The sequence below is a fragment of the Taudactylus pleione genome, unplaced genomic scaffold (genome assembly GCF_031769625.1).
Source record: "Taudactylus pleione unplaced genomic scaffold, aTauple2 ptg000760l, whole genome shotgun sequence".
NCBI classification, from domain to species: domain Eukaryota; kingdom Metazoa; phylum Chordata; class Amphibia; order Anura; family Myobatrachidae; genus Taudactylus; species Taudactylus pleione.
The window spans coordinates 2,720,001-2,733,772 of record NW_028285162.1 but is presented as its reverse complement, the minus strand read 5'-3'; the positions used below and the strand labels follow the sequence as shown (position 1 = coordinate 2,733,772).

Sequence of the window (13,772 nt, the reverse complement as noted above, 5' to 3'; positions counted from 1 at the left end):
TTGTGGAATCTGTAGAGTACAAACAAGGAGTCTGACTTCCGAAGGGAACTGGCATGGTTCACATAAATCCTGAGGGCATGAACCACATGCAATGAGGCCTCACCTGCCGAGAGTTCTGGAGAATTAAAGGCTGGTACAATAATTTCCTCATTAATGTGGAAACTAGAAACCACCTTAGGAAGGAACCCAGGGCGAGTCCGAAGCACCGCCCTGTCCTGGTGAAAAACTAGAAATGGGGAATGGCAAGATAGAGCCCCCAAGTCTGACACTCTTCTAGTGGAAGAAGTAGCCAGAAGAAAAAAACAAAGCAAACAGTCTTTGCTGTAAGCCATTTGAGATCCACTGAGTCCAGTTGGTTCAAATGGAGGGCCCTGGAGGACCCTAAGGACAACAGCCAAATCCCAAGGCGTCACAGGAGGGACAAAGGGAGGCTGAATGTGAAGTACACCCTGGAGGAAAGTGCGGCTATCATGAAGAGGAGCAATCGTTCACTGGAACCACACTAAAAGAGCAGATACATGCACCTTCAGCGAGGCAAGGCGGAGACCAAGATCCAAACCCGACTGCAAGAAAGCCAAAACTCTGGATATCCAAAACACCTGGGGATCGTAAACTTTGGGATGACACCACTGAAAGTAGGTGTGCCACACCCTGTGGAAAAACCTGGCAGAGGCTGGTTTACATGCTCTGAACATGGTGCACAGCAGAGGAGTCTGCCCTGCCAATCAACATATTGGAACTTCGGGCAGTCTTCAGGGTCCTGCAACAAGCCAGACTCTTACTTCACGGTAAGCACGTGCAAGTTCAGACAGACAACGCCACAACCGTGGCTTACATCAACCATCAAGGAGGATCTCGAAGTCAGGCAGCATTGACAGGAGGTTTCACACATTCTGACATGGGCGGAAAGTCATCTCCCAGCTGTTTCGGCAGTGTTCATTCCAGGAGTTCTCAATTGGGAAGCGGACTTCAAAGCCGTCACAACGTACATCCAGTGCAGATATCAGGAAGCACAGAGCCAGAAAAAACCTTGGACCTTAGGGGGGATGTATCAAGAGCCATGCCGTCAAAGACAGATGACCCAGGTCCGGGTAAAGGCAAGGACCCCGAGACAACAGGTCCGGATGTTGAGGCAAAAACAACGGAGTGTCGATGGAGAGACTCTGAAGATTTGAGTACCAGTGACTTCTGGGCCACGCTGGAGCCACCAGTAGGACAATGCCTCCTTCTTGTTTGAACTTCCGAAGTACTCGAGGAAGAAGAGAGATTGGAGGAAACAGGTACACAAACTGGAAGGTCCACTTGACTGACAGAGCATCTACCAAGAGAGCCTTGGCGTCTCTTGTCCTGGACCCATACACTGGCAGTTTGTGATTTTGTGGGTCGGGAGGCCATGAGGTCCACTTCCGGAAAGCCCCACTTTTCCACTAGGAGCTGAAACACTTCTTGGTGAAGAGACCATTCCCCGGGACGTACGTCGTTACGGCTGAGGAAGTCCGCTTCCCAATTGAGAACTCCTGGAATGAACACCGCCGAAACGGCTGGGAGATGACCTTCCGCCCATGTCAGAATGTGTGACACCTCTGTCAATGCCGCCTGACTTCGAGATCCTCCTTGATGGTTTATGTAAGGTTGTGGCGTTGTCTGACTGAACTTGCACGTGCTTACCGTGAAGTAAGAGTCTGGCTTGTTGCAAGGCCCTGAAGAAGTTCCAATATGTTGATTGGCAGGGCAGACTCGTCTGCTGTGCACCATCCCTGAAAAGGAGTGTGTACCTGTCACTGCGCACCAAGCCCGGACACTTGCATCAGTTGTCAAGAGGACCCAGTCCGGAATCCAAAAGGGGCACCCTCTGGTGAGGTGGCCTTTCTGCAATCACCAAGCAAGAGACAGACGCACCTCCGGAGAGAGCACCATCGTTTGTGGCTTTATTCGATGAGGTAATCCATCCCAGCTGGAGAGGATTAATTTCTGTAGAGGCCGGGAATGAAACTGGGCATATTCCACCATGTCGAAAGTCGACACCATGGAGCCCAGTTACTGCATCGCTGAGTGAATGGACACTCAGCGATTGTGGAGGCATCTGAGTACTCTCGTCTGCAAAGTGGAGATCTTTTCCGCAGTCAGAAAGATCCTCTGCCGTTGTGAATCTAACAGAGCTCCCAGAGGGAGCATCCTTTGATCAATTGGAAGAAGTCCTCCCTGATCCCATCTCAACCACACGTGCATGTGTAGCAAAGATACTGTATTGTCAGCTGTAGGTGGTGGTGAAGTACCTCTGGAGACCCTGCCAATAGTAAGAGATCGTCCAGGTATGTAACAGGCGGACCCCCTGCAGCCACAGATGGGCTGCCATTACCGCCATAATTTTGGTAAACACCCGAGGTGCAGTAGAAAGACCAAATGGCAGAGCCCGAAACTGGAAATGTTATTCTAATACAGCAAACCTGAGAAAATGCTGGTAAGCCAAAGTAATTGGAATATACAGGTATGCATCCTGAATATCCAGTGACACCATAAAATCCCCAGGTTCCATAGCCAGTATAATTGAGCGTAGGGTTTCCACCCTGAACCGAGGTACCCTGAGGAATTTAAGTAAATATTTGAGGGGTCCACGCTAAACAGTGGTGTAATATCTGTGGTGTTTAGTTAATCTAAGACAATAGGTGTTTTAATTCTTAAAATTCTTTATTCGTATACTCTGTGCACTGGGAGTCACAATGCTCCCCTTTATTTATGTAATGGATCTCTATTAATCCCTGTAAAGGTATATAAATGTCCAGGCTCTAGGCTTAATAAATCGATGGCATCCAAGGCAGCCTTGTTAATATAGGAAGCTGAATCTCGGAGGTTGCCCACTAGATTCAACTGCTTTCTGGTAGCAGAACTCTTCAAGGGTGTTCGCCCAACATTCCATAGCTTTAGCTACCCAGCAGATAGCCATGGCCGGCTGCACGCAGCACCTTAAAGGGAGTAAATGGATTTCAGGCAAACCTCCACCTTCCTATCCGTAGTATCCTTTAAGGACGACATGGATGGCATAGGTAGGGTCGCGCTTTTACCTAAGCGCATCATATGAGAATCCACTGCTGGTGAAGTTTCCCATTTAGTAAAATAGTCCTCAGCAAAAGGATAAGCATAAGACTGGTGTCTTTGCGGCCGGTAATGCTTTCCAGGTGACTTCCATGGCACCGCCAGGTGGTCTACCAGCTGATCAGATAAAGGAAATATAGCAGCGGTCACCTTTATGTCCTTGAAATAGGCATGTTTGGACTTACTGTAGGCACTTGAGTTTCATCCTCCTCTATAACCAAGGCTGCACAGACAGCTTGTATCAGACCTGGAATATAAATCTTTGACTTAGGCTCCACCTCTCCTGCAGAGGGCTCGGAGTCACAGTCATCTGGGAGCACCCCATCATCAGACGATATGTCATCGTCATCATATTGAGTAGACTGAGATGACGGCAAAATTCTTTTAGCCGGTTTAATCTGGGGTGCATCCCCCTGCCGCACATCTGAAAGATTCTGCACCGTAGTGGAAAGTGTATTAACCCATGGAGGATTAGATACCACCTGCATGGGTGCAGCCGGCTGAAGCAGGCTCTGAGAGGGCATAAGCTGCTGCTATGTGAACCCCAGTGTGGGAAAAAACAGGAGGGACTGCCAAACATCCAGCAATGGCCGGGGTGCTCCTGCAGAGTGGCTGAGACAGTAGAGGGACCTGGGAGCATAGCCCCTCAAACATAACCCCTCAAGCACCATGTCTCCCACACCTACTTCTGCAGCACAGTTTTTACATGACAGGTCAGGAGCCAAACTTGGCATATTACTCTCACTACCAGACATTGGGCCTGATTCAGAGCCGGACGCTATTTGCGCTCGCTCGTCAAGAAAATAGGGGTGGCTATTCAAATGAACCGTTCGCTGTTTGCGGTCTGTTCACTCCTCTAGGTCTGAACGAGCGTACAAAACTTGCGGTCGTTTTTTGGGAAACTACACCCCCTGGCCGCTCGCATCCTACGTCATGTCCGCTATTTATTAGATTAATCGAGTACATCGACCAGGGTTTGAACTGCTCGCTATTCTTGTGGTTGGTTTTTGCTACCACAATTTTGCGAGCAGTTCTGGCTATAAAATAACCCAGTGACGTGGTCAATGACGCTGCTGTTTTAAATATGCACACCCATAAAACGCCCGTTTTGACCTTTAAGCACGCCTGCGATCGGATCTCCACTCCCCGTTTTCAAGCACCTTCCCCTGTTACCACCCACATACGCCTCTTTCTGTCACTCAAATTATCAGGCATTCGCTATTTTGCGAGCACATGAATTTCGGCCGCACTGAGTGGTTCGCGCATGCGCAGTTGGGCAAACATCGCTCGGAGCGAACGAGCAGCCACTTGCGTCCGGCTCTGAATCAGGGCCATAGTGGAGAGGATATCTGTATACTGTATGTGACCCACCACATAGGATAATAAACTGTGAGGCTCAATATGCACCCTGACAACACTTGTATTAGGGCTTAGTGAGAAAAAAAGGCACAGGGAAAAGTAAAATGGCTGACACAGGAAAAAGAAACTCAAGACAGACAGCACTAGCATAAAGTCACATACAATGCAGAATAAACACCTGCACAAATGGCACTACTAATCAACTAGACAGACTCAGTATCTGGTAAGATATAGTGCTACATACGCTGACCACCTGGAGGAGAGGTATGTAGGGGGACCCGGGCTCCACACCGCCTGTGTGATCTGTGATGCAGCCAAGGGGAAAATGGCTGGCAGAGATCTGAGGGGGCGGATCTGGAGGATAAGAGCTGCCACCGCCTAGCCAGACCGCGGTGGAAAGGCCCGCTGTGCAGCGGGGGAGGAGCTCCCTGATGAACAGGGAAGGCTGCCTCCCCTGGCTAGAGTTTAACTGGTCTCTCGCAACTATTTCCAGCCTATGTCCCTTGTGGCCTAGTGGAAGTGCCAGGCTCCACTTGCTGTTATCCCCAGGGAGTCCCCAGCCCTGGGGGAAAAGACAGACTCAGCAGGTCACCGCTCTGGGTGACCCGCCGCTTACCTGGTCCCTGTAGCGCCCGGCCACAGTCCAGGAATCCTCCAGGGTCCCTGCTAGCCAAGACCCCGGAGGCCCGCCGAGATCCCCGTATCCGTACCGGCGCGGCAGCATGGATGTCCCCTGGACTGTCCGCACTTGAAGAAAGCTTGAAAAAAATAATATAAACTTCAGGGGCTGATTAACAGCCCACACCGTGTATCAGTAACCCGACTCCGGCCGGACACCCAACGAAACTGAGGTGCCTCTGGCCAGGGGGCGGGGTACAGAAGGGAGACCCAGTGCATCCTGGGAGAAAAATGAACTGCGTGGTGCCCTGATGACTCCATCATCACCTACTGTATACCCCAAGGTTTCCCTGTGGAGCCTATATATATATATATATATATATATATATATATATATATATATATAAATAATAGATATATATATATATATATATATATATATATATATATTACACACACATACATACATGCATGCATACACTGTATACAGTTTAAACACACACACACACACTGATAACCCATAACATTAAAACCACTGACAGGTATAGTGAATAACATTGATTATCTCTTTACAATGGCACCTGTCAAGTGATGGTGTATATTAGGCAGCAAGTGAACACTCAGTTTATGAAGCTGATGTATTGAAAGCAGGAAAAATGGGCAGGTGTAAGGATCTGAATGACTTTGACAAGGGCCAAATTGTGATGGCTGGACGAATGGATCAGGATATCTTCAAACGGCAGGTCTTGTGGGGTGCCGCCCAGCACTGCGACGTGGCCGAAAATCGTGCTGCACTGACGTTTCATATGGTGACTTATATGCAATATATAGGCTGTGTCCTGCCCTTGCCAGGTGGCGTCAGACTGGAGGGGAGTAGATCCCTACCCTAGAATAAAAGGAAGGGCTCGGTTGCCAGTGGGAACTATCGTCGATGAGCAGTGGACTGCATGCATTCACTATCAGCAGTTCAGTTAAATCTCAGTCCCAGGATTGAATTGTACAATAGGGGGCCTAGATGATGGGGAAAACACACTGATGGGGTGGCTTTAAGCTGGAGACCCAATAGAAGATGGTATTACTACCTGGTGTCAAATCTAACTTCATTTATCCAGCAAGCACCCAGCACCCCATACACACGCAGGCAAAACTACTGACATATGTGGGAAGAATATTGGGACTTGGGGCATCATAGCGACTAGAGCTCTGCCACTGGCCCCATCAGCACATAAGGATGGCGGTCACATACATGTAGCGGACATGACATTGCGCCATCATACATTGACTCCAGGTACTAAAGCCCCATGATAGGCCAGTCTGACACCTCATATTCTTAACAGGGATGAGGAAGGGAAATACTTCTGCACTAGTAGGTAGTTGCTCTTAGTTAATTAGATGGCCCCAGTATTGTCAATCTTCAACTTCATTACCTTTCATCTTGTTCTGGGGGTGCTACCAGAAACAATGAATACACTCAAGTATAGAAAGAAGAAAAACAATGTCTCTTTGTTGGCGCACAATAAAAATCATACTAAAACATAACCTTTATTATGTTCATTAAAATTCTTTACCTCTCCAATAAAATATTAAAAATGAATTATGTCAATAATTGTATATAAAAAAAAGAGATTTTGGTGAATAAAGAAATAAATAAAATTGAGCTTGCTTTCCAACTTGTTATTTCTTATTTGAATTCTGATGTGCATTGGTTACATTCTATATCTACTTGTGAACGAACTGCATTCAATGTTGCAATCTCAATAAGGAAAATACACAATGTCTAAATTCCTAAAATGATGTATCAAATTATTTCTGTATTCACTTTCTCAAACTCTAAGTTTATTGTGGCTTCCATAAAACATTTATTTCTCATATAATTATCCAGGTGCACATTAGGAGTACGTCCACATTAATTGTTTTGGAAGACGGATCATGAATTCCAAAAGCACTTATTTCTCATATAGTTGTTCAAGGTGCAAATGTCGAATACATCGACATTGATTATTTATAGAGGGATTGGAGATTATAGGAAACTTGAAATTTGCCTCTGCAGATAAAAGAGTATAATGTAGAAAATTCACAACTATTTAATGGTGACCTTTGAAACATATTTAATTCTCAGAGTCCTAAAATGTGTAAACATTGATTATATTGTACACATCTTTGCCTGCTTCCCAGAAGGGACACAGGTGCATGCATACAAGACCGTTCTTTTCCTCTGTCATGTGTAAGTGTTTAAGTCTACTTGCCAGAAACCATGTACACATTTCAATTGCATCTACACTTCCCACTAAAAGGGCCGTAAATTGGCAGTAGCAGAGTGTTCATACTAGGGATGTGCAGGCTCGGATAGGTTCGAGTTTGCATGCTGAGTTCGGATTATTCCCTCCAAAAAAACGGAACTCAGAAAGAGGCTAAACGTCATCTTACATGGACGAACATCATCATTCCTGGACAAAAGTCCAGGAATGATGATGTTCGTCCATGTAAGATGAGCAACACATCAATACTAACCAGCAGAGGGTTCCATAGGTACGTATTCTATGGGGGTAATTTCCTTATATCGCGCCCAGATCACATATCAAATGCGATAAATAGGCCCTATAAAGCTCAGAGAGGGAGTGGTGACGGACTTGCAGTTAGCACTTACAGTCAGGGATTAAGTAGCACCAGTGGTAGTAGGCAGTAACAGTAGGTTACTTACGATAAGTGTAACCTCAAGACAAACCTGTAAACGCTCTCTCCCAGACAGGGTTGCAGAATGAGCTCATCCTGTCATGAGAGTTAAAGTGTTTCAAGAATGATTTAAATAGCAAAAAAACATGATACAACAATGAGAGTTTCACTTTATGCTGTGCTGCTATTTTAGCTCACTTGAATGGAATTTCCTGAGGCGATGCAAATCCATGCCACAAGATGTTACGGAGGTTCAGACTCTCTGGCGATCCGAGGAAGACCCTCAACAAATCCATCTAGGTAGTAAAATGCAGAGTACTGTATGTTATAAGAAAATGTAATCTTGCAAGACCACAAATGAAATATATAAATATATATATATATATATATATATATATATTTATTACACAAATACACACATATATATACATACATACACACACAAAGTTATGTTTAGTAATCTATACTAAGTGACCCCGGGCTACTAAAAATGGCCTCTATTCCCAATACTAAGGTTGTTCATTTGAAATCTCCAGAATGTCCCATTCATGCATTGTCTGACATATTTATTTTAAACAACAACTAAAGAGTATAATTTCCAATAGTAAATTATATGGATTAACAAAATCAATAAATTATAAAAAATAAATAAAAAAACAATAATAAAATCAAGAGTATTACATCAGCGCTCAGGTAACCAGAAAAAAATCATTGAGGGCTGCCTACATAAAAGGGGTCCACCTTCAAAGCAATATTGTACACAGTATAATGAGGCGCTACAAACCAGATTCTGTTCCTATCCTTTGTTTGAGGTTCTGTGGTTTGGTGTGAGCAGTGTTTCAACATGCAAGAGGAGTGTAATTTTTACTGTGAAGTATAAAGAACTGTGGCATTTGAGTCTTGTGGGGATCGTCCTAAAGAATTTTGAAACTTCAACTTTGCAATTGAGGATTTAACAGGAACCATTTGACACTTTTATTGCTGCTTTTGGATATTTCATCACTAAATTAAGTTTGCATAATCAGGGCCGGCAACAAAAATCTCGGGGCCCAGTACACGGATGTCTCTGGGGGACCCACCTTCTCACCACCACCCCCGACCCCTGCACATCCCCTGCATGTGTGAAGCATGAGAATGTTAACTGAAAGATATGCTAGCCTTTAAATAAACTAAAAATACCCTAAGATTTACCACACTGTCTCGGTCACTGATGATGCAGCCTGTAGTTCTCGTCTGCCATCTCTTGCAAGGTATTCTTGATGACAGTGCTGTGGATGCCTCAGGAGTAGGAGGGATGGTGTCTGCAGCCAGCGATCCACAGTACTCATCACCTTCCTCAAATTCAGCTTCTCATCACCATCCTCAGCCTAGAAGCCCTATTCACCTTCCTCTGTCCCCAACCCCCATCACCTTCTGTCCCCAGCCCCCATCACCTTCCTCTGCCCCCCTTCAGATTCCGCCATCCCTAGCCTTATCACCTTCCTCTGCCCCCAGCACTTTCCTCTGCCCCATAATCTTCCTCTGCCCCCATAATCTTCCTCTGCCCCCAGCCCCTATCACCTTCCTCTGCCCCCAGCCCGTGTCACCTTCTACCCCTTCATCTTCCTCCATTCCCAGCCCATGTCACCTTCTGCCCCCAGCACATTCCTCTGTCCCAGCCCCCAGAACCTTTCTCTGCCCCTTCGTCTTCCTCTATCCCCAGTCCCCATCACCTTCCTCTGCCCCCAGCCCGTGTCACCTTCTACCCCTTCATCTTCCTCCATTCCCAGCCCATGTCACCTTCTGCCCCCAGCACATTCCTCTGGCCCAGCCCTCAGAACCTTTCTCTGCCCCTTCGTCTTCCTCTATCCCCAGTCCCCATCACCTTCCTCTGTCCCCAGCCCTATCAGCTTCCTATGCCCTCTTCACCTTCTTGAAGGCGCGGCCCCGTTTTGTGCCCTTTCGGTCCTCTGCGCCCGGTACGGGAGTACCCTTAGTCCTCCTGTCGCTGGGCCAGTGCTTAACACAAAGACAGACATATATTGAGACTTTTTTCATATTTGAAAATATTTAGCAATTGACACTCACAGACAAAAAAACTAAATCTGAAGTGAGCGCCGCATTATACTGTTTATATTATAAAACAAAGTATTGTCTACATGTTTGGGCTGTTTTTACAGGATTAATGTATTTTAACAGTTTAATAAACAGGCCAAAGGCTTCAAAATTCAGACAAGAAAATATTATTATAGAGCGATTTAATGAATAGTATAGTGTACCTTTTATAGAAGAATTTACCAATTATATAAATGGATTTAAGCCAACTCAAATCTCATGTCACATGCAGAATGTGATGAGATGCAAAGTATTCAGTTCTCTCCTGTAATTACCTCATATTCATGGTAGATTATAGACCCACATATATAAAAAAAACGGTCACTGCTCAGGTCTAATATTATTATTATTAATATTATTATTAATAACAACATCATCATAAATATTTTCATTGAAAGTTTTTAAAAAATGTGAGGGGGACACAAAGAAATGGCTAGAAACTAAAATGTTGATTTTTATATTATATTATATATAGACAAAAAAAAAAAACACCTTACGGTTTCACATGTCCCATTAAGGCTTCTTAGACATGATCTGAATTTTCACAAAACCTACTGAAATTCTGCCACTCAAACTTAAAAAAAAGCAATGAAATTCTGAGCATTAAGGCTAATTCACAGAATTGTGTGCTCACTGGAATACACGCATGCAGTCTATACAACTGAGGTCTGAGCAGTTATGTAGCACCCACATCCCACTCAGTGCCCACAATCTTCCCATTCGGTCACCACAACAATTCCACTGGATTGCAACATCCTTTTCACTCCATACATCTATTTCATTTAGAATACACATTCAGCTCCCTAATTCCTAAAACTATTACACTCTCTCTATTCATGTACACTTTCTTCCCCTATACGCCTCCATGCTGCTCCATCTTCCCCAATTCCTACTGCTGTGTGGTCTCCCAACTGTGCTAGTCTGTATTCCTTCATCCACACCGCCCTGTCTTGCTGCATCTATGCCAATCTGTTTCCTTACATCTGCACCACTAGCCTCCCACCAGCCATGCCGCTGTCTTGCCCTCATCTTTGCCACTCTTTCTTCATCCTTCTGCACCAATCTGTCCCCCCCACCCGCACCACTCTGTCTTCTCCCATATCTGCACCAATTTGTTTTAACAATCACTACTGTTGTGTGCTCCTATTTGTGCTAGTCTGTATTCTCTCATCCACAACAATTTGTCTTTACCCATCTGCACTGCTCTGTCTTCCCGGGTCCATGCCACTCTGTAGCACTTCATACATATCACTCTGTCTCCCCCATCCGCACAACATATTTCCACCCCATCTCAACTGCTTAATCTTCCCCCTCTCAATGTCTTTCTGCTCAGACCTCAGTTGCATAGACTGCATGTGTGTATTCCAATGAGCACAGATGTGTGAATTAGCAGCTCCACCATTTTGTGAGTGACAGCAATCTCACTTTGTGAGAGTGCTGAATCTGTAGTTAACCACAGGGTGTGATGGCATACCCTATCTGTATTGTACAAGGAACAAGTCCATTAAGGAGTCAGCCATAATTATTGAAATTTCATTGCTTTTTTATGTTTGAGTGGCAGAAGTTCAGTAGGTTTTGTGAAAATTCAGATCATGTCTAAGAAGCCATAATGAGACATGTGAAACCGTAAGGTTTTTTTGTCTATGGAATTTCATTGCTTTTTTAAAATTTATTAACTCTCAGGAATTGGAGGAGCAAACAGCTGCAGGGGACAAGGGCAACGAAATTGTACACTAGCCCAAGTGGAAGAGGGGCTGGCACACAGGAGGTGCAGAGCAAGACACTGCTGTAGGCATGAGGGGGTAACGGCAGCAGTGGGCTCACCGGTACAGGGAGAAAGGAGAAAAGAGCCCCCCCCCCAAAGCACAACCAGCATCGGGCTTTTCAGAGCCAGTCCTGGTTGTCAAAATACAGGGGACAAAAGACACAGGGTCCCCTGTATATAGCACAACCAGCACTGGGCTCTGAACCAGTCCTGGTTTTGGAAATACAGGGGAAAAAAATATGTAGTAGAGTTTCCCTGTATTTACAAGTACCAGCACGGGACCCGTTCTAGCGGAGGGGTAATGCCACAGCTAGGGGAGCCCTTTCACCGGGTCCCCCAGCCAAAGCATTACCCCTGACCGCTAGTCAGCCCAGGCCGAGGATCCCTCCCAATAAAGGGGACCCCTCTCCACGGCACCCCAGGCCTAGGCTGATAACCCAGGGAAATCCCCGGTAGCCCTGGGCAGTGGGTTGATTGTGTGAAGTGACCACCCCATCGCTCTAAAGCACAACCAGCCCCAGGCTTTTCACAGCCAGCCCTAGTTGTGAAAATACAGGGGATAAAAAGCATAGGGGTCCCCCATATCTAGTACAACCAGCACCGGGCTAGTCAGAACCAGACGTAGGGGTCCCCCATACTTTGAGCAACCAGCACTGGGCTTTGATCCGGTCCTGGCTCTAGAAATACAGGGGGAAAAAGATTAGTAGGGTCCCCCTGTATTATCCAGAACCAGCACCGGACCTTTACTAGCGGGGTGCTAATGCCAGAGCCAGGGGAGCCCTTTCACCGGGCCTCCCAGCCGAAGCATTAAGCCTGACCGCTAGTCAGCCCAAGTTGAGGAACCCTGGGGACCTCCCAATAATGGGGTACCCCTCTCCAGGGCACCCCAGGCCTAGGCTGAAAGCCCTGGGGCCATCCCCAGCACCCCAGGGCGGTGGGTGCCAGGTTGATTACGTACAGTGTAAATATTGTCCTTTGCAATTGAACAACAGGTCCAGTAAGCCTCCCCTACATGCTGGTACTTTGAGAACCACAATACCCGCATGAAGGCATTAGGGCCCACTGGCACCTGCAAAGAAAACATAAAAAAAAAAGACTGTATTGTAATATTTTCTTTTACTGCCTCTTCACCTGGGGGGCGGCACCTTTAAGCTCTTTTGTGTGGCTTCCGCCACCCCAGGGCTTTGGCGTCTTCGCCTGGGGAGTGGTAGCCAATTAGCTCTATTGCACGGCTGCCACCTCCACAGTGCCTATGTTGTCCTCTTCACCTAATGAGCGGCAGCCTGTCAGCTCTTTTGCATGGCGGCCGCACACTAGGACTTCCTTCTTCAGGAGCTCATAATTGCTCCCTCCCGGCCGTTGGACTGCCATGCCGCCTCCTCGCGCTGGCTTAAATAAGCTGAGGGGGCAAGGCGACGACGTCGCGAGCCGTGATTGGCTCGGGGCGGCCATGTATGAATTTCAAAAATGGCGCTAAGGCACCATTTTTTTAAATCGGCTCCGCTGCCGAACTCTGCAGTATGGCAGGCAAGGACTAGATCCTCTCAGATCGAAGCCTGCCACCAGTGCCCGCACTGCCGCCGGTTCCTGCTGACGCCCACACCGCTGCCATTGACACCCGCACCGCTGGGTCCCTGCCGCTGCTACCACCCGTTGCCATTGCCGGGTCTCCCATAGAGGATTCCAGAGAGGGGGGGTGGGAGACATGGTGTTTAAGGGGGCTACACCTCAAAAGCTATTGGAGGTACCGAGCTGAAATCTGGCATGGGCGGGTAGAACTGTCGTTCAGTGCTGCATGCCAAATTATAAGGGCAAAAAAAAAAAAAAATAGAATATGAGAGTAATCTAAAGTTCCAACTGTCAGGTTTTTTTTGGACATTCTGCTGTTCTCTATGCGGGATTTTTGGAAAGGCATAAGTTAGGGTACAGGGAGAATTTAGACTTTGGGTTTGTTTAATTAGGTAGCTCTTGTTCCAGGGTAGGGCCTTTTGGGGTTCAGGTAATTGAGAAAGTTACAGTTTTTATCCTATTACCTCACAAATTCCCCTTTATATAGATAGGGAGCTTCAACTTGCTGCATAGCTTCAGTAGGTGCCTCCAGCAGGGGGATGTACTCACTGTGGCTTTACCCGGGTGCGCCAAGATGGCAGTCATTTGCTGGCCTTAGCGA

The 13,772-nt window shown here is 46.5% G+C and overlaps 1 protein-coding gene across 3 annotated transcripts in view; it reads right to left on the bottom strand.

The window, feature by feature from the left end:
- ERMARD (ER membrane associated RNA degradation) overlaps positions 1–13,772 on the bottom strand; it is a 155,853-nt gene that overhangs the window by 120,823 nt on the left and 21,258 nt on the right. For all 3 annotated transcript variants that reach the window (XM_088457402.1, XM_088457403.1, XM_088457404.1), the window contains one exon: positions 7,942–8,039. In XM_088457402.1, coding sequence (XP_088313528.1) covers positions 7,942–8,039 — 98 coding nt within the window. The remainder of the gene's footprint in view (positions 1–7,941; positions 8,040–13,772) is intronic.